Source organism: Lagopus leucura, unplaced genomic scaffold (assembly GCF_019238085.1).
Source record: "Lagopus leucura isolate 7727_CA_CO unplaced genomic scaffold, USGS_WTPT01 Super-Scaffold_100001, whole genome shotgun sequence".
Classification (NCBI taxonomy): Eukaryota; Metazoa; Chordata; class Aves; order Galliformes; family Phasianidae; genus Lagopus; species Lagopus leucura.
This window is the reverse complement of record NW_024962262.1, coordinates 34,602,698-34,625,037: the sequence shown is the minus strand read 5'-3', so window position 1 is coordinate 34,625,037 and position 22,340 is coordinate 34,602,698. Positions and strand designations below refer to the sequence as shown.

At 40.6% G+C, this 22,340-nt stretch overlaps 1 protein-coding gene across 1 annotated transcript in view; it reads right to left on the bottom strand.

Annotated features, from left to right (window-relative positions):
- The window catches only part of DNAJC3 (DnaJ heat shock protein family (Hsp40) member C3), a 29,211-nt gene extending 7,172 nt beyond the window's left edge, over positions 1–22,039 (bottom strand). The window contains exons 1-9 of the mRNA XM_042867196.1: positions 21,919–22,039; positions 16,860–16,970; positions 15,326–15,450; positions 14,215–14,289; positions 5,615–5,767; positions 4,032–4,213; positions 2,743–2,862; positions 1,395–1,500; positions 1,183–1,303 (exon numbers count right to left, since the gene is read on the bottom strand). Of these exons, the coding sequence (XP_042723130.1) occupies positions 1,183–1,303; positions 1,395–1,500; positions 2,743–2,862; positions 4,032–4,213; positions 5,615–5,767; positions 14,215–14,289; positions 15,326–15,450; positions 16,860–16,970; positions 21,919–22,000 (1,075 nt within the window). The 5' untranslated portion in view covers positions 22,001–22,039. The remainder of the gene's footprint in view (positions 1–1,182; positions 1,304–1,394; positions 1,501–2,742; positions 2,863–4,031; positions 4,214–5,614; positions 5,768–14,214; positions 14,290–15,325; positions 15,451–16,859; positions 16,971–21,918) is intronic.
- Positions 22,040–22,340: the final 301 nt, after the last annotated feature.

The window sequence follows — 22,340 nt, the reverse complement described above, 5'->3', positions numbered from 1 at the left end:
CCAGTGCCACTTGGAAAATGAATACTGATAATGCTGTTCATGTAGGCAATTTTCAGCAGCAAGGACACCTGCTACAGAGTGGGGGAAAGTCCACGAGGCAGCTGACTTCTGTTACCTTTTCCATAAGCTATAAGGAAATCCAGAGAACTCAAATTCAACTCCATCTTCCTGAGCCACACAAAGAAGCAGAACTGTAAACTGGGATCTCCTCATGACATTTGCTTTTACTTGCAGACAACACCTTCACCATTCATCCAGTTCGTAGCAGTACATAGTTGCTTTCTCACAGCTAGCCCTGAGAGATCCTTCAGTCAGAGCCATATCAGCACAATTCCACCATCCTAACAAAGCAAGGCTCCACAGGAACCTCTTCCTACACATAAACAGGCATTTTGCCTCTTTAGCAGTTACACTAACACAGCTAGTCATTTCTCTCACAGTGCATATGCACACCAGTAACAATTGCACTGGCGATTCATGCAATTTGGTTCTCCACAACATATCAAGTTTCCAACAAAGCATCCCAAGGACATCCCGCAAAACATCTGTCAGCCCATTACCTTCCTCAGAACACCTGAAAATTCAGTCAAAAAAAGAAACTTTTTGGAGGCACTTCTTGGTATGTTTCTATGTACAACCCAATGGTAAGGGTTGCCAGTCTACAAGCTCAATGGAAAGCAAAGCCCATACACAAAATGCTGCCTCAAGCAAAACCAGCTTACTGCTCTTGGCAGCAGAAAGGAGATCTATGGTGGTGAAACAATGGCCAATGCCTTCCTCTATGATGAGCACGTGGTAGGTAGGGTACAGGAAAATCTCATTTCATGCTATCGTTCAAAAACATTGTAAGGAGTTCCCAGAATGGGTCTCTGTGACCCTAATTATAGTGATCTTTCATCTACGAATGCAATTGTCTAACAATGCTGTTGAAATAAATGTTTGAGTCTGAATAAGCTGTATGCTCTCACAAAAGATCCCAAACGTAGCCCACTGTAGAAAGACAACTGTAGATAAAACAAGTGCATACCACTTGTACTAATCAAGACAAAATTAACAGCACATACTTTCCTAGATCTACAACTGTGCTGCTTAAAGATAAACAACATAGTGCAGAATCAAAGCCCATGTTAAAAAATTTTGAAATACTGACTGCAGAGATGTACAAAATGCATACAAGTGTACCTTCTTCATAAAGGTCTTCCAGCAAATAAGCTTCTGCTCTGTCTTTCAGAGCATTCACATTGGTTGGTTCCAGTTGCAGAACTTGTGTACAAACTCTTATGGCTTCTGTAGCCTGCTGATTCTGAAAATGAGAAAGGAAAACAAGATAGATGGGTGGAGTTATGCTTTTTGTTTTTGAAGAAATTTGGAGAGAGAAGTGGAGGCAGAATTACCTTTGATAAACAGTGACAGATCCTTTCTTTGGCACGAGTAGCATAAACTGGGACATCTGGCTCAGTTTTCATTACAGAGTCGTATTTACTGATAGCATCTTCGTATCTGTTTTATAAAGCATAAGTAGTTACATTTCATACTATTAAGACTGCTGTAATTTATTTAAAATGCAATTTGGCTGCATTAGTCTTAAAGATGTGACGTAAGGCAACATTATGAAGAAAAATTTCGGCCATTTTAAGATTTATATTCCATTCCCTTCAACAAGAGCAAGCACTGTGACCATCAGGTTTCTGCAGAAGACCATGACTGCCATTCCTCAATGTGCACAAACAACAGTATCCTGATTTGCTTCCTGTCCAATACGTGCCTCTGCACTTGTGGTGGAAAAAGAAGAAAACCCTCCCTCTCTGATGTCTGAAATGGACCGAGTTTGGAGCCTTGCTGTGAGCACTGTCCTGTTTGCCTTTTGTACTACCAATAACCCCCTACTCCCCCCCCCCCCCACTTCCCCCCCCCCCCAAAAAAAAAAGCCAAACAACTGCAGCCAGCTTCAGTCAAAAAGTTTGTTTTCTCCCTACCTTCTCAGCAAGTCACAAAGGAAAACATATTTCTGCTGTAAGGGTTTAAAGACATGCAAGTTCCACAGTTAATAAGAAACAGATTAAAACTCTCACTCAAAAACACAAATGTGTGATTGAACTCATACGCTGCTACAAACTAGGAGGAATGCAAGCTCTCAGAAGAGTCCCTCAAAATGTGCTGATACTGGATCAAATAAAAAACTAGAATAAGAGCCCAAATGAACTGCTGAGTTAATGAAACTGTCCTCCATTGTGCTGACTCGCATTCCTGATGTACTTCCTTTTAAAAAGTCACTCTGAAAATGTTTAATCACTTGTTAGAGCTCCTTACAGTTGGATGTTGTGCACCTGGGAACACGTAAAACCAAAATGAAGCATGAACTAGAAGAACACAGTAGAACTGAACAGGATACATAAGAGAAACCTATGAACCAGTTCCACTTCAGCTACTGAGGCACTGCAGAATTACCTGTTTTTTTAGTCCAAAGATGAAGTCTTATAATACCTGAGAGTTGATAAATTTTATCCCTACCTTCACCTTTATACCTGCTCCATAAAGTATGTAAAGAGAAGACAGTGGTATCAAAAAGAATTCAGAATTGACTACATGAATCAATGTAATTTGACTGTAATTTGATAGCTGTGCTCAGTTATCCACTTCAGCTAACAGACGCAAAAAGCAACACTTAATCAGCTCCTCAGTCGATAATTTGTTGACACCTCAGCACTCATTTTTTTCTTTTTTAATACAATGAACACTTACCTGCCTTCTCTGATGAATTCCTCTGCTGACTCAATCTGCTTATTGAGTTTCTTTACTTGTTTATAAAGAGAGAAACATTGCTTATGGTCTTGGTCAAGCTTCAGACACTCCCGGACTTCACTTTTCACAAGAGAGAAGAAATATATTATGGAATTTAATCTGGAGACACAATGCAGCATTTGTAAGCTGTCCAAACAAGAGTTTATTTCTCCATACAATTTTCCCCTTCATTCAAATATATTATCATTTATAATAAGCATTTATCAAAGCTTAAGATCTGGTTATTAAAGAGAGGAAGTCCACTGTGGATTTCAGAGGACAAAAACAATGCTTTCCATGATCATTACGTTAAGTAATACTAGCCACCAAAAAAAGAAAAATCACCACAGAAGCAAGCTATATACACCAGATTAAATATACTCTGGAAATGGGGCCTGTAAGGCAAACAAGCCAGCTATTTGACATTTACTAAGTTGAATATACAAAAAAAGAATCTTTGACCAGCTGCAGAATCAATTTCTATAAAGTTAATCAAGCAGTTTTTATCCACCAGCCCCTGTCATACACTGCAAAGAAAAGAAAAAAACAAGTTTTTTTTCTAGTAACACATCTGGCATCAAGAGCTTCCCAGAAGCCACTCGTATACAAAAAGATCATAGCATTTGTACAGCTGAGTACAAGGAGAATAATGTTAACAGTGTAGATCAGGCAAGCACAGTTATCTGCAGGACTGCCTAGGAATGTATGGCAATGCCTTCAACTAAACAGGAATGAAAGGATAAACAAAAGTTTGGCAGCTCTAGATCCACTACATGGATAACATGGATACTTCTGTTTTTTTTTTTTTTTGTATTTATTAACTCCATTTTTAAACCAGTAACTTTCATTTCCACTCCTGAAGATACAAATCTCATCCTATGACACATTTAGTACGTTTCTGTTTTCACTGAAAATAATTTAAAAAATAATCTCCAACAAAGCAAGTTTAGAGAAACACTTTCTTCCAGGACAGAAAAATACAACAGCAGCAGAAAATGTAAGCAACTCTGACAGTTTTGCTCTGTGGCATCTAAACAAGATGCTAGGAAGAATTGATGGTTGATCTGACAAGAATAAACATGGAGTCTTCACAGTTCTTAGCTTCTGGAAAGGAGGTTTCTGTACCAGGTCCATACCAGAGCTGCTGTACCATCCAAAAACCAGACACTGTAGCTATTTCACAGTTTATCGTGACTTTCATCGTTACATTTGGTTTCAGTTCTTACAATTACAGCAAACAATAAAATTACCTGAGTGATAATTCATGGTCCCCCAGCTGATAATATATTCTGCTGATTTTATAGAAGGCTTCAGTGTTATCACTCTTTAATTTGGCAGCAGCTTTCAAGTCACTAATCGCTTTGCTTGGCTCCCCTTCCTTTATATAACACTCAGCTCGAAGTTCTCGTAGGTCTGCATCCCAAACACAAACCTTGAGAAATCAAAATTAAAGCTTGACTTTGGTCCGTAACAGTTCACTTCTTTTCCTCCCCAACATCAGAAGAATCCCATTAAATTTCATTTTGCCAACTGCAATAGCATACGGTTCAAGTTGCATGCAGAGTGCACAAAATTAGCATCTCTGCTTCCTGGTGGATGCTGTGACGCACCTGCCCAAATAGAGAACAAAGGCCTGAAATTTTTCTAAATGATTTAATGAGCTCACACAGGGAGATGAATTAAATCCACTGGCCCTGCTTAAACTGGGACAGTCTGCTGAGCCTCCAGGGAAGGATATCAGGATCATAAATCAATACAACTTCTCAAAAGAATGCAGGGAAACGAACAGCAAAGACCAAGCTGTCAGCTGTCCTTTAGAAAGAGGCCTGCAGGTAAACTTCAGCCACGCAAGACGTGACCTCAGTACCTCCACTGTAAAGATTTACACTGAATTAACCATGTCAAAGAAGGACAAAGATAATTACTTACAATACATTACGACAGGCAATTCCTTTTACAGGATTTCTTCTGGGTTATCATTTGCTTTATAAAACCTGGTTTTAGAGAACAAGAATTTTCTACTTCTCTATGCTCCCTCCCTACAAACATTTTGGCAGTTTCTTCACCAAAAGCCCAAGCTGTAAACTCCAAATGAATGATTTTACCGTGCATGTAAAACAGCACAGCAGTTAACTGTCATTTAATATATTTCTATACGACACACCAGGTGCCTATAGACTGAATTACTCCACACAGACTATCAGGCTACTTTTATTGAGTGGGATTCAACAAACACATCTTAAGGAAAAGGCTGAGAATACAGGTAGCTATGTACGTTTTGAACTTTGTGATGCTATTGATCTTTTATTATTTTGTTTCTCAAGACAAGAGAAGTACTCACTTCTTAGTAACAAACTACCCTTTACCAAGTTTTGTATTCAGCACAAATTGCACTGTGTTATCAACAAAGTAGAATCTAGATGAAAAACACGTCTCCTACATTTGCAAAATTTACTTAGAGAACAAGCTCCCTCACAAAATACTAACTTAGAGAAAAATGGAGAATGAGCTGCCCAGAAGTTTGGCTGAAGCCGTATCTTTACCCATAACTACAATGATCTTTTTTAAAATACTGTTGCAGTCAATGCTCTACGCTCTCCAACTTCAGAATGTGCTCAAATTGAAGCCAATTACATCATGTATTTTCTCATCAGTGAAGAAGCTAAACCATAATGCACACAGATAAGAGTTCCTATTTCCTTTTTACTGTACCACAGAATCATATGGGTTGAAAGGGACATGTGGAGATCACTGAGTCCAATCTCCCTGCTAAGCTGATTTCCAGCAAAAGGTTACTATCCCAGTGGACAGCACCATTTTACATAACACTTACTGCCAAGATTTCATCAAGAAGAGGAATTGCAGCTTCATAATCCTCTTGCTGGTATGCAGACAATGCTTGTGAATACAGGCGCTGAAGCTCATCGGATTTCGTCAGCTGAGTTTGGGCTTCTCTTTCCTCATTATTGCTGGGATTGGATTTGAGCTGAAAACATTAATATGAAGAGGGACTGAATTGCTTGCTCAGAAATCACTGTGTCCCTTTAATAATCATAACATGGAAAACTGATTAAAGCTGAAAATAAAGAGTTTTAAAATTCCACCAGAAGTGTTTCCAACTTTAAATTCCAGAGACAGACATTTTGAGCTTTGATACAAGACATCAGAAGTTCAAAAACTCTTAATTCTTCCTCTCACTCTGGCTTGATCACTCACCTTTGGACAAATTAATACACAACCAGAGATCTTTTACATCAGCCTTAGGAAGTCACGGTCCTCTCAATGGCAACAAAGTTAATCTTTCTGCAGTTAGTTATTAAATACAAGATTCCTCAGCATCAGTAGGAAGCATATCCATATAACAACCACATATCCCACTTTAAGCACAACACATAGAAACAACTGCAACATGTCACAGATAGTATCACTGTGAGGCTGTGGTTCTTAGATTTTCCCAGGAAGACTGGCAACAGCAGCAAGGCTTCAGCTGGAGGGAGGGCTTACCAGGATCAGCTAGGAATTCAGGCACTTCACTTCATATGTGGTTTTACACAAGCCTAAGGTTTTGTTTATGACTAGTTTCCTCCCTCCGACCAAGGAGTTGCATTTTCCTTGCATTCATTTATTTAGGCAGCTTTCTATTTGCAAAGAAGTAAACCAAACAGCTCTCACAGCAACTCTGCTACTGGAACTGGAACAACAAATAAGGGCCAGGAAAAATCTCATCCATTCCCTTGCACAGCCAGGAAGTCATACGTAAAATTAATACAGTTAGACAACAGCAGTAGCTTCACACTTACAGCTGATCATTATGATTTCCAGAGTTTTAGAGGGGGTGAATCAGTAGGACTTCGGATTTTTTTGGTTTTGTTTTTAAATCAAAACTTGCACTACCTCGTATTTTACACACAGAATGCCCATTGAAATTACCATATCCTCAAAGTCATCCTGTACTTTTTCCTCTCCTCCTGGATCTTCAAGTCGGCCCTTCCTTTTTTTTTTCCTGAACGTAAGTTCTTCAAATGCTCATACTCTGTGCTCAAGTCTCTAATGCAATTCAACATTAGTCCTCAGAACTCCTTCAACAGAATTCCCCTGGTTCTAACACTTAAGTACGTGAAAGGGAAAAGCCTCAGTGGAACATGAGAAGCTCGACCAGGTCTCACCTCTGTCTTAGATGCCTTACATAAAGTATTTCTGTACCTTATGAAGTTGTTTCATTTTACTTTGGTGGAAATCAAGTCGTACTTAGACCTGAAAGTACTCCTTTACACTGCCTCTCTGCAAGAACAGAGGAAGGCAATCAAAGAGTTCTGTCCTTTGTAGGTCGACTCTTAATACACGTTTCAAAAAGCTTTTCTCCTAGTTAGAAAAGAAATTCTGCTTATAAACCCTCACCAGCACGCATCCTCTTTCTCTCCCAGCACTGGAGAATACAACAGGGGCAAATATCTACATCTGTGATTTTAAAAGTTCAAAGATCAGAAACCTCCTTTAAGTTCTGAATTCTTCAGTTCTGTGACTGACCCAATTTTGTTCCTCAATTTCTCAGCATTATTCTTTTAAAAATTAACAACTCTTTTCTACAAATAAGCTTTATCCATTACCGCACTCCTTAGACACGGTAAATTATTTGGACCAAACTACCAGTAAAATAGGAGAAGCAATGTTACAGTCATACAGACAAATCAAACCGTATTAGAGATCATTTAAGTGAAGCATCCCAGATAATATGAGATAGTACAAACTGTCCAGTTAAAGCAAAGGAAAAAACCTCTCAAGCTACCATTCAAGTTAAGCCATTAAGCTTTAGTTTAATGCTCTCTATATGACAAAAATATACACTCATGGCTCTTAGTAATTACTTAGTGTACTAATATGTTGTCTTCATCAGTCATGTTAATTAAAACAAAAATAAGTCTCTTCATAAAGCACCCAGGGACAGCAGGAAATAAAAGTTGTTTGATACTCTAATTTTGGTTTATTTTCCAAGTTCCTTCTGTCCTTCTGCCCAGCGATCAGGAGACTATCACACTACTATTGATAACAAATAACATTTCAGTTATTCATCCTTTTCCTTTGGAATAGTGAAGCTGGACAGACCAACTGCTTGCACTAAGCACGTAAGATTTCCTAGAAAGGAGTAAGGTATTAAAGAAATCTCACTTCAGCTGAGCTAATACACATCTAAGGCAAATCTAATAGTTCTCTGCATGCTCATCCTAAGCTGTGCTCTGCAAGCACACTGCTAGTGGTGAACATGTTCCAGAACACAGCCGCTGCTTTTCACCACAGCATCCTTTGCTGTCTTTGATGGTTACTACATTTGGATTAGAATGCTTAGTTGCAGTTTAAGTTACAGCAACAAGCATTAGCCATCTGTTACAGCAGCTTACATTCACTACCAAAAAGAAAAACCAACCCCAAAATTATAATTCCTTCAGAGAAAACAGAGGCCAGCATGTGGGAATGGTTTTGTTATTGTAAGTAATTTTCTGTTGCAGATTTACCACTTATAGGTGCTGTGTTATTTTACTGTCTAATCTCAGTAAAGTGGAGAATCATCCCAGGGCAAAAAAAAAAAAAAAACAACCCTCCTTTCCCCCCACCCAGCTGAGAGACATTAAACAGAACAAAAGCATGAGCCACACGATTTTAAAGCAGAGCTTTAAATGCATTTACATGTGCATCTTCCAGCTCTCCACTGCTCATAAGGAAGCTGGCATACACAGCACTTCATCTCAAAGGCAAGACTCCAAACTTTGCTATACTACCATGCTGTATCCAAGACAGTGGAGAAAAACATACCAGGAATTCAATTCAAATTCAGCATTTTTCTTGCTTATCGTGCTTGTGAATACACTGATAATGAAAGTAAATTGATGAGGCTTATGAAAAATCACAGATCACCACAGTTAGAAAAGACCTCCAAGATCCCCCAGTTCAACCATCCACCTATCACCAATATTTCCCCATTAAACCACATCCCTTAGTACAATACCTAACATTTCTTGAACATCTCCAGAGACAGTGAGTCAACCATACTGGGCACACCATTCCAGTGCCTGACCACTTTCAGAGAACATATTCAACTTGAACCTCCCCTGGTGCAACTTGAGGCCATTCCCTCTTGTCCTGTCTCTAGTTATGAGGGAGAAGAAGCCGACCTCCACCTCATCACAACCTTCCTTCAGGTAGCTGCAGAGAGATATAGGAACTGCCCTGAGCCTCCACTTCTCCAGAGTGAACAATTCCTCAGCTGCTCCCCATTACATGTGTGCTCCAGACCCCTCACAGCTTTGCTGCCCTTCTCTGAACACACTCCAGGGCTTCAGTGTCTTTCTTGTAGCAAGGGGCCCAACAGTGAACAGAGAGAGCTCAAGGTGCAACCTCACCAGAGCTGAGTACAGGACGATTATCACCCCCTGCTCCTGCTGACTGCTATACTTCTATACAAGCCAGGATTCCATTGGTCTTCTTGACTACCTGGACACATTGCTGGCTCTAATATTTAGCTGAGCATCAACCAACACCCCCAGGTCCATTTCTTTCACCACTCTTCCATCCACTCTGCCTCAAGCCTGTAGTGTTGCCTGGGGTTGCTGTGGTAGGACACAGCACTTGGTCCTGTCGAACTTAGATGTTTCAAAGAGGGCTGCAGGAATTTCTGTAGCTTATTAGAAATCAAGACACCAATGCACACAAGAACAGAGCACAAAGGAAAGCTCTGCACTGGCAGAGTGATATATTAGATAACAGCCATAATATTAGACAGAAAAAAGAAAGTATTTAAATACATCCTTTACCCAGGAAGCTATAGATGATCATATCATCTGAGAGAAACATTCACGGTTAACGTAATGTAACATAAAGTTTAAGAGAACTCTGGATACTAAGCAAACTTGCATTTGGTAACTTACAGTGACATAAGATGGTCTCTCCCATCTACATCCAAAATGCTGACTGAAGTAAAAAAAAAAAAGTGCATTCTGCAACCACAGCCTTCACTACATTAGAAAACAAACATCTGCAAACACACCATGCTCAGCCACTTAGTTTTGGCTGACATCTAGTGGAGCTGCAAGTGGAAACTTCAGTTTCCAGCTTTTAAATGCTCATGCAATTGTCTCCCTTGGAAGGGTACTTAGGAAATCTCAAATGGGAGTATTTATTGCAGCACAGTGCAACTGTGAACATCACAGTCAGTCCTAAAAAAAATAAAAAGAGGATTTGAAAGGAATGTGACAACCAGAGGATATAATTATTCCTTCTATTTTCACTCAAAAATCACATGCTTGAAGACAAATAAATATTCCGGGGCTTTCACGGGCTGAGGCCTCAGTTTTGAGCACTGATGCACTCCCAAATTCACCCTATTGACAGCTATTATTTGGAAGCTACTAATCAGAACCAAATGAACTTGATATTAATGCATAGGAGCATTTAACCAAAATTGAGATTGGAGAAGCAAATACTACTCATACACTGTAAGCAACAACTTCAAAATAAATAAATTCACCCAAGGACTTATGCTTTACCTCTGTTTCATCCTGGGCACTCTGCACACAAGAATTAGACCATTCTGTTGACATCCATTAAGAGTTTTATTACCATCTAGATGCTAAATTTCCATTCTGACAGCTGAGTTAGAAGGAAAAAGCTACTTTTCTAAAGAGTAAAAAGCTGTTATCTGGTCTTGCTAGGCAAAAAATGCTTCCTAGTGCATGCTGTAACCTCATCAGCTTGGTGCATCCGTTGGCAAAAACGAAGAGTTCCTATAAACACAGTCTTCCTTAACATACCAAGGGATAAGTCTGAATCATTTCCTCTATCCAAAACCAAAGTGATTAACTTCAGCCAAAAGGGAAATGCAGGAAGGAAAAATGGGAAAAACAAAACAAAACAAAAAACAACACCAACCTGTAAAACAATGGCACAAAAGCTGAGGTCTCAAAAGGCTCTAGAGATGAAAGCAGTGCTCCCACCCTTCCCAGTCAGGCATTCCCACTGCCTGCCTTCACAATGCCACTAATGCCCTTAAAACAGCCAGTACTGTTTCAGGTAGAAGCATCTGAATAGAAGAACTGCTCTATCTGGCAACAATACAATTTTAAAGAGGTTTAGGGTCCTCACAAACTTTTCCCATGTACAATAAAACTGTAGAAAGAATTTCTCTTAAGAACAACTTCATCTGCTGAACTCTTCAGACAATCCTTTCAAGGAGCACAACTCTAAGAAAGAATGGAGGAAGGATAGGAAAGAAACTGGTATTTCAGTATTTCCACTGGGATTTGACAGACTGAGGGAATATGCTATGAGAAAATAACATTTACAGGCAGTTCACATTACACCACTTGCAGCTTTTGGGAAAGCAATACTGGCAACAGTGACTCAAGTGTCATACAAGGAAGTAGAAACTGCCTTCCTCCTACATGCCTGTCCTCGAGTAGCCCAAGTAAAATCACTCTCTTTACTTTCCAAATACTGAGCTGGTTTCTCTAACTCAAAAGTGGGGAACATCTTAAGAGCTGATTCTCTGCCTTAAACCAAAAACAAATCACCATCACCAAAATCACACCTCGGAACACATCTACTGTCAGCCAAGGGCACACAACCAAAATGATTGGCTTTATCTCAAGAAAGCTCATCTCATCCACAAAATTTTCCTGGGGGGGAGGGGGGAAAATCATGAAAGCTAACTCTCACATTTACCTCCTCCTTAATCATTTTAGCAAGCAGATCATGTCCTCAGAACCACATACGTCACACAATGTCCTGAAAATCTCCATACTAAAGAAAGCAGATTATTTTTCTTCATATTAAGATGTTGAAACACAGCACTTTCTTCCCATCTTTACATGATATTCAATTTCTGCAGGCTCAGTCATATGATCAGACTGCTGCATGGTTCCTCTACGTGGTTACTGAGTTACAGTGACTGCTTGCAGACTTAGATGCATGACAAATGTGGGACAGTCAATGCCTCTCTGCAATTTAGATGCTGATCTGGATATCTACATTTGCTGATGTGTTACATACTTACTGAGAATGAGAGCAGCCTAGTTAGCAGCTATCCAGCCAAAGTGAAAGGTCAGAGAGCCATTTAGGCCCTTACCTACATTTACTCAGCCAAAAAGCAGACCGGAAATTATATACTCAGTTCAAACGTAAAATGTACAATTCTAGGAATCCAAGACCAAAACTGAATTCTAGCCTAAAAGCTACAGAGACCCCACTGGTACTTCTTTGGGTCATATCTGCACTAGCATAGAATGAAGTTTTACTTTGAGCAATGAATTACTTACTCCTTTTCAGTCCTTGACAACTGACTTGCAGTATGAGTCAAAAGTTTGAGTGACTACTGTTTAATTTTCCTCTGTTGCGTTAGCAACTAATTGGAGAGTCTGGATGTCCAGGTCTTAAAATCACTTAGAAACCATTTAATCTCTAAAAAGTCTTCCACCACCTCACCCTTTCTCACATATACATAAATCAGTGTCACAGAGAAACAGAGTGTTAATGTTTCACAATACTGTGCTTTGATTTCCTCTCACTTTAAGATTAAACATTTTCATATTGAGAAGTAAGCACGTTGCCAGAACAAGAACTGAGAGAACAACCTGACCACATACCTGAAAGACTTAGAAGAAAGCAAGAGGAATCTCTCACTAGGCCTTCACAGAAGTATTTTACTTTGGAGTCAAGATACAATAATAGGATCTTCTCTACTGAATGAATAAAGAAACCTATTATAAAGGATTAATTCAGTATCATGTTTTTCAGTTCAATACAATATGTTCAAGCAAAATATTCTTTTCAAAACATACCACTTAACATAATCACTAAGAAAGCACATAAGCAACACTGTTCAGAGAACCAAGGAAACTGGAGCTAAGATTTTAGGACCAATACAGAATCTCACTCAGTAACTGAGACGAAACTCTGTTCTACTGCTGTCTTGAAGCCCAACTGAAGTTGGAAACGACATGACTGAAGAAAAGCAGCTATGACTGGAGTTTCAGTTGGTTTAGAAAAAAGCAAGCTACTCCACAGCTGACTGGGAAAGCATTTCCATGTAATTTCTATGTTATTTCCATGTTACATGTTATTATGCAACAGTCCAGAAAGGAGTCACTGGAAAAAGATGCATACACACACTCAGAATCAACACTGACATCATGTAAATGCTGTTGCAGCACCTATAGCCTCAGTTAATCAGAACTGGATGACATTCTCACACAGTGCAAACAGCAGGGCTGCACTGCAATTCGACGTGCAACTGTAGACCAAATGCTTGCTCCTTACTGAGCAAGCAGCAGCAGGAGCCACTGCTACATGACTTTCAGGATAAGCTACTGCAGCTTTACTGCCAACACCAGCATCACCTGGCACATTCATTATCGTAATGGTTACAAAGCTGCCCTGCAAGTGTAAACTTCTGTTTTCCACTTACAGACTCACTAGAAAGATTCCATGTAGCATCTCTAATCTGCAATACAGAACTGCTTTCTCCATCACACACTTCAAAGAATGCCAGCATCAGTTACACCTGCAAATTCTATTTATGCTGGTATAAAGGACAGATGAGCTGTTTAAACTAGCAAATGCCGAAGAATAAATGAATATAATAATTAATCCTATTTATTCATGTTCTTACAGTAATTTGATGCAACAGAGAGGGAAGCTTATTTTACATATTTCCCAAAGATGAAGTTGATTTTGTTCCAGGGATTGTTTTTGCAGCACAAGGTTGCTATAACACAAAATATCCACTGAAATAAAAACTCACTCAAGTGAATAACAGCCAGCCAGACTTGTATGGAAATTCTGGGCACTTTCTGATCACAGAGAGACTGCTGTCAGCACTTTCATGAGGGATGCAGAACTCCTCTGCAAATGTGAAGAGATGCAGATGCGTGCCACTGAATTACCTAATTTTTAACATCACAGTAACTGAACTAAGAGCCTAAGATCCTTTGGCAATCACTGGAAAGAGCCTGATCCATGAGGGCACCCAGTTATTTCCCACTGTCACCTGATTATCATGAAGCATGTAACTGAATGCTGATTTACACTGAGTCACACATCACTAACCCTACATTTCTGGTTGAAGACTGATCTCCAGTATAGATGCCATCAAGCAGAGATCACAAAGCATTAGGCACATAGACAAAAAAAAAAAAAAAAAAAAACACCTCTTCAAAGTGCTGTGCTGCTTCATGCAGCACCTTCTGGTTTCATCTTCTCTATTCCATCCCAACATTGGTCATTTATTCACACGATGCAGCTTAACTGCAATACCCTTCAAGAACAAGGAAGACACGAACTTATGTATACATTCACATTCTCTGAAACATCAGAGTTGAGATCTTGCCTTAGAAGCCAACTCTAAAAGCTGGAAAGCAGTTTTTCCAATTCAGGACTCCGACTTACCACATTTTTAAAGTCATCTTCTGCTTCATCAAATTTTCCTTGCTTGAGCAGTAGCTGTCCCCTCTGTAATCTTGCCTAAAATGAAATAGAAGGCAATTGTTTTCTATTTACACATTAGAACTCAAGGAATTATGAAAATCTGTTTCTATTACCTTTAGCAGAAGAAAATGATTTCATTTTACTGCAGCTAACAAGCTGAGTCAGAGACAACATCACCTGCTCTTTGCCTTCTTAAACCAACAGCATTCTTAAGAGGCGTCTGACAGTAAATAATTACTTTGCACCACAGCTGAGACAGATACACTTTTCTAATAAATAGCAGTAACTCCAGACATCAGCAAAAGAACTTGCTCACTTTGTTTCGTACAACTTTTAGAACGTTAACCTTCAGCTGCTTTCCTGGTTATAACTTCTCGTAGATTTGTTTTGAACCAACAGAAATAAATAATTTTTAAAATTTCCCACATTGAGTTCTTCCACTAAACTCTCAGAGCAACAGCCAGTACATATCGAGGCAAGTTAATGATCTATATGATTTGATTTATGATACAAATACAACACTGAATTTAACACTTACTACTTTACTGGAAGTTATCCAGGACATGCTACTGAAAATGGAAATGAGGGAACTGGGTGGAGAGGACATCACCCAACTACTTAGTCAGACTCTCTTCATATAATAAGCACAAAAGAGGTAGGAGTAAGTCAGGACTTGCCCCACGGGAGGGCAGTGAGACCAGGAGAGGAGAAATGCCTCAAATCAAGTAACAGGACAGAAGAGAGAAGAGGCATCTGCTCTCCCTTTCCCCACCCCTGAGAGAGCAGCATAACTGAAAATGGAACAGCTGCAAAGGAGAGAAGGAAAGCATACAGGACAAACCCACAAGGAACATGCACTTAATGAAACCATTAGTTTCCAGAATAAGTCTAGACTGCTCTTGGAGTATTTGCAAATTCAAGTACACACACTACTGCTATTACTTTACCGTATTTAAAGCTCTGAGTTATAATGTATTTTCTATTTCTGTTTAGCAAAACCTGACAAACAACCTCCTTTGAAGTAATATTTCTTTTTTACGCTTGAACAGTTTCCAATTTCAAGAATACTTACGGATGTGAAGTCCTGCTTTAATTCAACCACTTTACTTAAATCACGAATTGCTGCTTTAGATTTGCCCATGGCTAAGTACACTGTGGCTCTTCTGTAATAAGCAATGTAGTTATCAGAGTCTCCCTCTGCAAGCAAATGAACAGCAATCAGAATACTGCCTCCAAAGTAACTGAACCTTTGGGTACAGCTGAACTGTAATGACTAAAAATATATTTCCTGAGTTTTAAGCCATTGGAAAAATTATATTTATCAATGAAACATTTTTTTCCAAGTAATTTTATGCAGTTTAATTATTGCACAATAAAGATTAGCGAAACACAGTATATTCCAAATAACTTAGACTTCTAAAGGTGAAATATGCATATATTTTCAGCTTTGTACAAAAAAAAAAAAAAAAAAAAAAAAAAAGCTCCCAAATACTAACCCTTTATCTCAAACTGCAGGCCTGCATTTGAAAGCATGTTAATTCATCATTGCCCATTTCATCGTATAAAAAGCAAACAAGTAATCCCAAAATGACCCATACGTTAGACCAATGTCATTACAGATGCACAAACCCTTTACATCACCCATTTAGACAGAAGCAACTCGTTCCTTTAATATATGGTGGGCACCAACACCCTCTCAATGGCAGAGGAAAAACATGCACTACATAAAAACCTGCAGGCTAACTTCAAGGCCAATACGTGTTCTGCCAGTCAAGCTGGCAAGATCCTGCAATTTTAACATCCTTTAAACCCAGCACATGCACAAATACCACTACAGAAAGAGAACATAAGCCTCTGAAAACAACACTTAAGTTCCTAATACTCCTCACCATGCAGTATTTCAAAGAAGTAGCGACAGTTACTGTAGGCTCTCAAGGAAAGGTAATTTAGATCACCCAAACAACAAAATGCAGTAAAAGACAGTAGACTATTTACTGGATTTCAAAAATACACTCCTTTTCACTATCAATGAAATTACAGACAATAAAACGCATCTAAGGAACAAACCAAGGATGTCCCTTGTTTACCTCATCTGAGATTACAGTTGAGCTTTAAAGTAAACATGTGGCTTTGGCAGCCACATAGAGGCAAAGGGAGTAAGAGACCATTTCCATAGCACGAGGCACTGCCGTAGCACTGAAAAAGAGACTCCCTTCACTTTCTGTATTTAAGAGAAGCTGATCTTACAGAACTAGGACAAAATACTAAGAGCTCAGAATCAGCAGATATTTCATTCACATTTCAGTTTTATACCAAGACATTGATAGTAATGAGCTGTGCTACTGAGACTTTTCTGTGTAGCACCACGATTTTATTCACTTCAAAGAAAAAACAATGTGCTTGTAAATGCATGTATTCCAACAAAGTCCAACAATTTAAAGCCCACAATATGTGACCAAGAAAATACAGTGTTAATAAACACTGCTTTTTATTGGTGCTGTCTGTGTGCTTGTATTTCAATTCAAGGATGTGAACCATCAAACTTACTTGAAAATTTATAAATCAGAGTTGTTTCAACATAAACATCACTTTCTTCAAATACATACCTATAGCCGCATGAAAATGAGACAGAGCATCTGCCAGTTGTCCAGCAGCCAATAACTTCTTCCCCATTTCAAGCTGCTTTTCTACTTCGGCATTTATTCCACACTCAGCTCCTTCAAGAAAAACAAAGATTGTTTTCTGACTGAGCAGTGTGATTATACAAAAGACATACAGAAATAATCTGATCCACACAATAAGCATCAGCACTGGTGCTGAAATGGAGATCCACATCTTCCCAAGCAAAATGTCTCTGCGGTGCAAATTCAATCAATCCTCTTCCATTTAACTAGTGGTATGAAATTCACATTCAAGCCATATGTTTTGGAAGGGACAGGTTTTTAGTTCAAAACTAATGAATCGTTGCTGCTCAGTCACCAGGGAAAGAAGGCTGTCATGAAGGAAGGAGCTGATTTTTTAAGTCCATGCTGTAGATACACCAATTCAGGCTCAGTGAAGAGACTGCCCAGAGAAGCCGTGGATGCCCCATCCCTGCAGGCGGTCAAGGTCAGCCTGGATGGAGACCTGGGCAGCCTGAGCTGGTGGCTGGCAGCCCTGCTCACAGCGTGGGGTTGGAACTGGGTGATTCTTAAGATCCTTCCCCACCCATAATCCTATTACTCTATGAATTTATCTTGAATTAAAACAAACAAATAAAAAAAACCCCAAAACAGCAGCACCTTGAAGCTATTTTACATTCTGAGTAAAAGCTACATTATCTAACTACATTAAAGGAAAGATATCAAAATTTCTCACAGAAAGGTGATCAAGCAACAAAATATTTGTAATAAAAGAACAGTAATTTCTGAACATCAAGTCATCAGTATTTTAGAACTAAGACTTTTCAGCACCCGAGATCTTATTTTTCTTTTCTCACTCTTCAGTACAGATCATAATTCTTTCATTTACACACTGTAAGGAAACTACTGAGCTGCCCATAAAAAAAAAAAAAAAAAAAAAAAAGATGTCTTCTGTATCCACTGAAAAAAGCTCTACCTGTTATTGGTAAGAACTCATGTGACTGAATTCAAAGGCTTCAATGCTATCATTTGCTTTATAATCCCAATATTAAGCAAATTCCTCTAAGTTAATGAAAACAACTAATAAGCCCCGAATTCTTCTTGCTGGAGTTTAAATACATGAAGTTAAAAAGGTAACACTACTTATCATGTAGCCCATTTAGGGAATGGTTTTAAAACACATTTTAAAGTCTATTCTGGGTGTTTTGCATAGAATACAAACAGTTTAGCTGACAGTGGTACAGAAGTATTTCTTGACAGCAAGTTTCTCATATACAGAGGTAGATGAGGTACACTTCAAGGTAGTCTTCATGTGAATATCGTTTTCATGAAAAAAAAAACTGCTATTCTGTTTGGATTTTGCACCATGGGGATTTTTTTCCTGCTTTTAAAGCCTAAACCTTTCATCATCAACTTGTCCACCCATCATCTTTCAAGATGACATAAAGATTCCCACATGGTTGGATATGAAGTCTATAGCCAGAAGTAAATTGGCAACAAGTCAGATAATACCACAAGCAAACATGAAATGATCTCCCCACATAGAAATATCTGAAATCTTTCAAACTCAAGGAGCTGGAACCTAGAAGCAGGCTGTACATTGCTCTCTGATACCCCTAACAAAGGCATTCAGGTTTCACAGAATCTCCCGTTTTTACTGAGCATCCTTATTTCAGATTTAGGGACACCGGCACTGCCCTAAGAATAGCCTCCACTACAGGACGTGCCTGTACTATTCAGAGCCTTTCATCTGCACAACGCTTGCTACAGTTCTACAGTTACATAACACATTCATCAGGAGAGATCTTTCTCCTTGAAAACACTGAAGATGGTAACAGGAAAAAAAAAAAGAAAAAAAAAAAAAAGGAAATGAGGCAAGTGACCGCTAATAGTAAGAAAAGCAGGAGTAACTTGGGTAGAGAAATAAGGCAAAGCAAAAACAACAACAGAAGTACAAGTGACTGCAGGTTCCTTGCCTGCAAAACGGAACTTGTTACTGGACTTGCATTAAAATCTGACCCTAAAAGCTGCTGAATGTGGTAAATCAATGGAGAGTCTCCAGCCTGTACAACCAGTGTAGCCACAAAGAAAATTGACATATACCACTAGTGCACTGAAACACTGCACAGACCTGATCATTATGCTGCTTTTTCATATAACTATATGGCTTACGCATTTTTTGGCAGCATGCAAATGGTGGCTCTGAATCAGCTGCCCTAGCAGACAGCTGAGGAGCAGCACCAAGCAAAGGAGCCAGTGCTGCTGACCCTAAGGAACCAAATTCTGTGCGTGGCATTTGGGCATCTCTTGGCTCCTCAGTCTGGGAAACACAAGAACCAACTCCAGCCAGTCTTTCCAGCAGACAGATATCAGTCAGCCAGATACAGACAGCTCGGTACTACAGCTAGAAAAGCTAGCCTTGCTCCAGCATGAAACTAACGATATGTCCAAGCATGCTATGTAAACACTTGCACTATTTTAACTTGGATATTATTATTCCTAAAAGGTGCCTGATGAGCTCATACCAGCAGACACAGGAGCCCCAGCTGCTGGAGCATCAGTTGGAATAGGTTCAGAGCTTGAGCCAGCCCCAACACAGGAGTGGAAAGATGCACTCCCAACAAGAACTGGCACCAGTACTGACACCTGAAAGGAAAGAGGTCAGGAGGAAAGATAAACAGGTGCAGCTAACTCGTTTTTCCAGTTAAATAAGTTCACTTCAAATAAATCACAGCTTCCTGGGAAGATTTTTGTTTTATTTCAGTAACAAGTGCTATTACGTGCATATGAACTTCCAGTTACATTTTCATGTAATCAGTCTGACTCCTAATGTAAAAAGCTTTAAAAAGCCTTCCAACTTCAGAACAGTGTCAAAATTTTGCATTTACCCAGATTCCTGCCTTGGAATGGTACACTACTAAACTTTTCTTTTTCCATTTTAGCAGAGAACTTGAGTGATTGTTTTGCCACAGGAGGCAGCAATCCTGTTTTGGGATGGTTCCAATTTGAATGATTATGTGTTCAATACAGGTGTCATGTTTGCTGCTGTTTTTAAATAGGTTTGAGCTTCAGTTTTGTATGCATGTAAGCAAGTTTCTCAACGAGAAGTCTGAGCAAAGGAAGAAGGGGACAAGCAAACAGTGTCATAACTGACACAAACAAGCCTGGAAGAAGCCTCAGAGCACAGCAACCTCACCCCACACCACACAACTACCCTTCACAATTTGTGGTGAGATTCAAAACCTTCCCAAACTCAGGACAAAAAGATACGGAATGGGAGTGAGAGAAACACCTAACTGTACCCACAGTAATGAACTGAGCTCTGTATGCTTGAAACCCACTTCCCTTTATTCAGTTTCCTTTGTCTGAGGACAGAGCATGGAAAGAGAAACAATACCCCTCTATCCCTTCCAGTTGTCATGTTTTATCACTATTAGTGTGCACAAGTCCTGAAAGATCAATCTTCCCAAGAGTCAACTCGTATCAAATGGGAAGGAATTCAAGAAGCAGGACAGGAAGGGGCAAAACACAACTTCCCACAACACCAAGGATTCAAAAAATATTTCTAACTGAATTCATTTAATAGTCAGTCATAATTGCCCCATCCCTGGATACATTCAAGGCCAGGCTGAACATAGCTCTGGGCAGCCTGGTCTACTGGTTGGCAATCCTGCACACAGCACGGGGGTTGAAACACGATCACTGTGGTCCTTTTCAACTCAGGCCATTCTATGATTCTATGGTAATTCACACTCATAGATAATAACTAAAACTGACTTTAATGCAGCCTGACTTATTCACTGCCTCACAAATTAACTGCCACAAGACATTTCTACAATCAAGTCAGCAAATGCCTCTGAGTTTAGAGAAAAGTAATACTGTGAGGAAAAAAAAACACTCTTAACTCCTTAATAACATTTTCAGGAAAACGAACTTCTGATTAAGGTGTTAACAAATTCCCTAAGTTCCAGAAACATCACTCCTCAGCCTACTACTCTATTTCAAAACTTCTATACTGAACTGAAGTTACGAAAATATTCTCCAAATAATGAAACACAGCATTAGTAATTCTATATAGCCTTTAAATTGCACACTTGAAACTGGTCAACACTGAGGAAAGAATCCTTAGAAGGAACATCGCTGTCGCACTCAGACAAAGAAGTATACGTGGACAGTGACCACTGTTTTTCCCCTAGCAGCACCTGAGCACACATCCAAGAAAAGCCATCCAACACCACAGAGGAGCACACCTGGACAGCAGGCTATCTTTGCCACCACATGCCCATATCACCTCTTGGCCAGCTGAATTATTCTTTAGTTTAGCACCTTAAGGAGCAAACTTCTAATAACAAGCCCAAGTCAGCCCTTAGTCTGGATACTTATCCTGAGCATTGATGGCTTCAGTTGCACCTTGACCTGCCAGCACCTGTGAGAGAAAGTTCCTCAAGTTGAATTACCTGCACCACTGTATAACCAAGCTGCACATTTCACAGCAGCCTGAGAATAAGTTTGACTGCACAGGTGTTACTGATAGCGTACTCGAAAAGAAAACGAGGCCGCGGGAGGGGCGGATAAAACCGGTCTGCTGATTTTCACACACTAATGGGGAGGCAGAAGGAAAGCAAACGATCAAATAAAATATAAACAAGTTCACCACAACTATAAGAAGCATCGGCAAAGCTGCAGGTCGGCACCGACAGAGGCAGAGAGCCGGGAACGCCCCGGGAGCCCGAATAGGGCACTTAAAGGGACGGAGCCGCGAGGAGCAGCGCTGGGGGACGCCGCCCGGGACGCGAGGCACGCACGGCGCCGCCAGGGCCCCGGCGAAGGGCCGCCCTACGCCCTCGGCCCGCTGAGGTGGCAGCTCCCGGCCTCCTCCCGCCCCGTGCCGTTCCCAGAAGCGCCCTCCCGCGGGACGCCCCGCCGCCACGGCGCTGCCAGCCACGGCTCTCCCGGCCCGGCCGCCGGGCTTCCCAGAAGCCTGCCGGCGGGGTGGGCCCTACACCGCCCGCCGCTTGTCACGACGCTTCCCCGCCCCCCTCACCCTGATACTGCAGGTCGAGGAGCACCAACAGGAAGGGCAGCGCGGAGCCCAGGCGGCCAGCAGAGGCCGCGGCCGACACCATCGCCGCCGACACCCGCGGCCGTAGTGGCGGCGCTCCGGCCCGACGGCTCCGACTCGTGCAGGGAGGGTCGTGGGCGCCGCTGATTGGCCGCCCCGCGCCCGCCCGCCCCTTCGCACTCCCGGAAGGTGGAAGTGCGCTGCAGGAAGGCGAGGCCGCCGTCGTCACGGCGCATGCGCAGTAGAGCAGCCGTCCTTCTGAATCGTCCCACCCGGCCTCTTCGGGCGGCGCGTGCGTTGGGGGCGGAGTGAAGCTGCTGCCCTCAGTTGATGCCCTGAGTGGAGATGGCTGCTCCTCTGAGGGCTGCTTAAGCCGGTTAGCAAGCGTTTGCTATCTCTGTGCC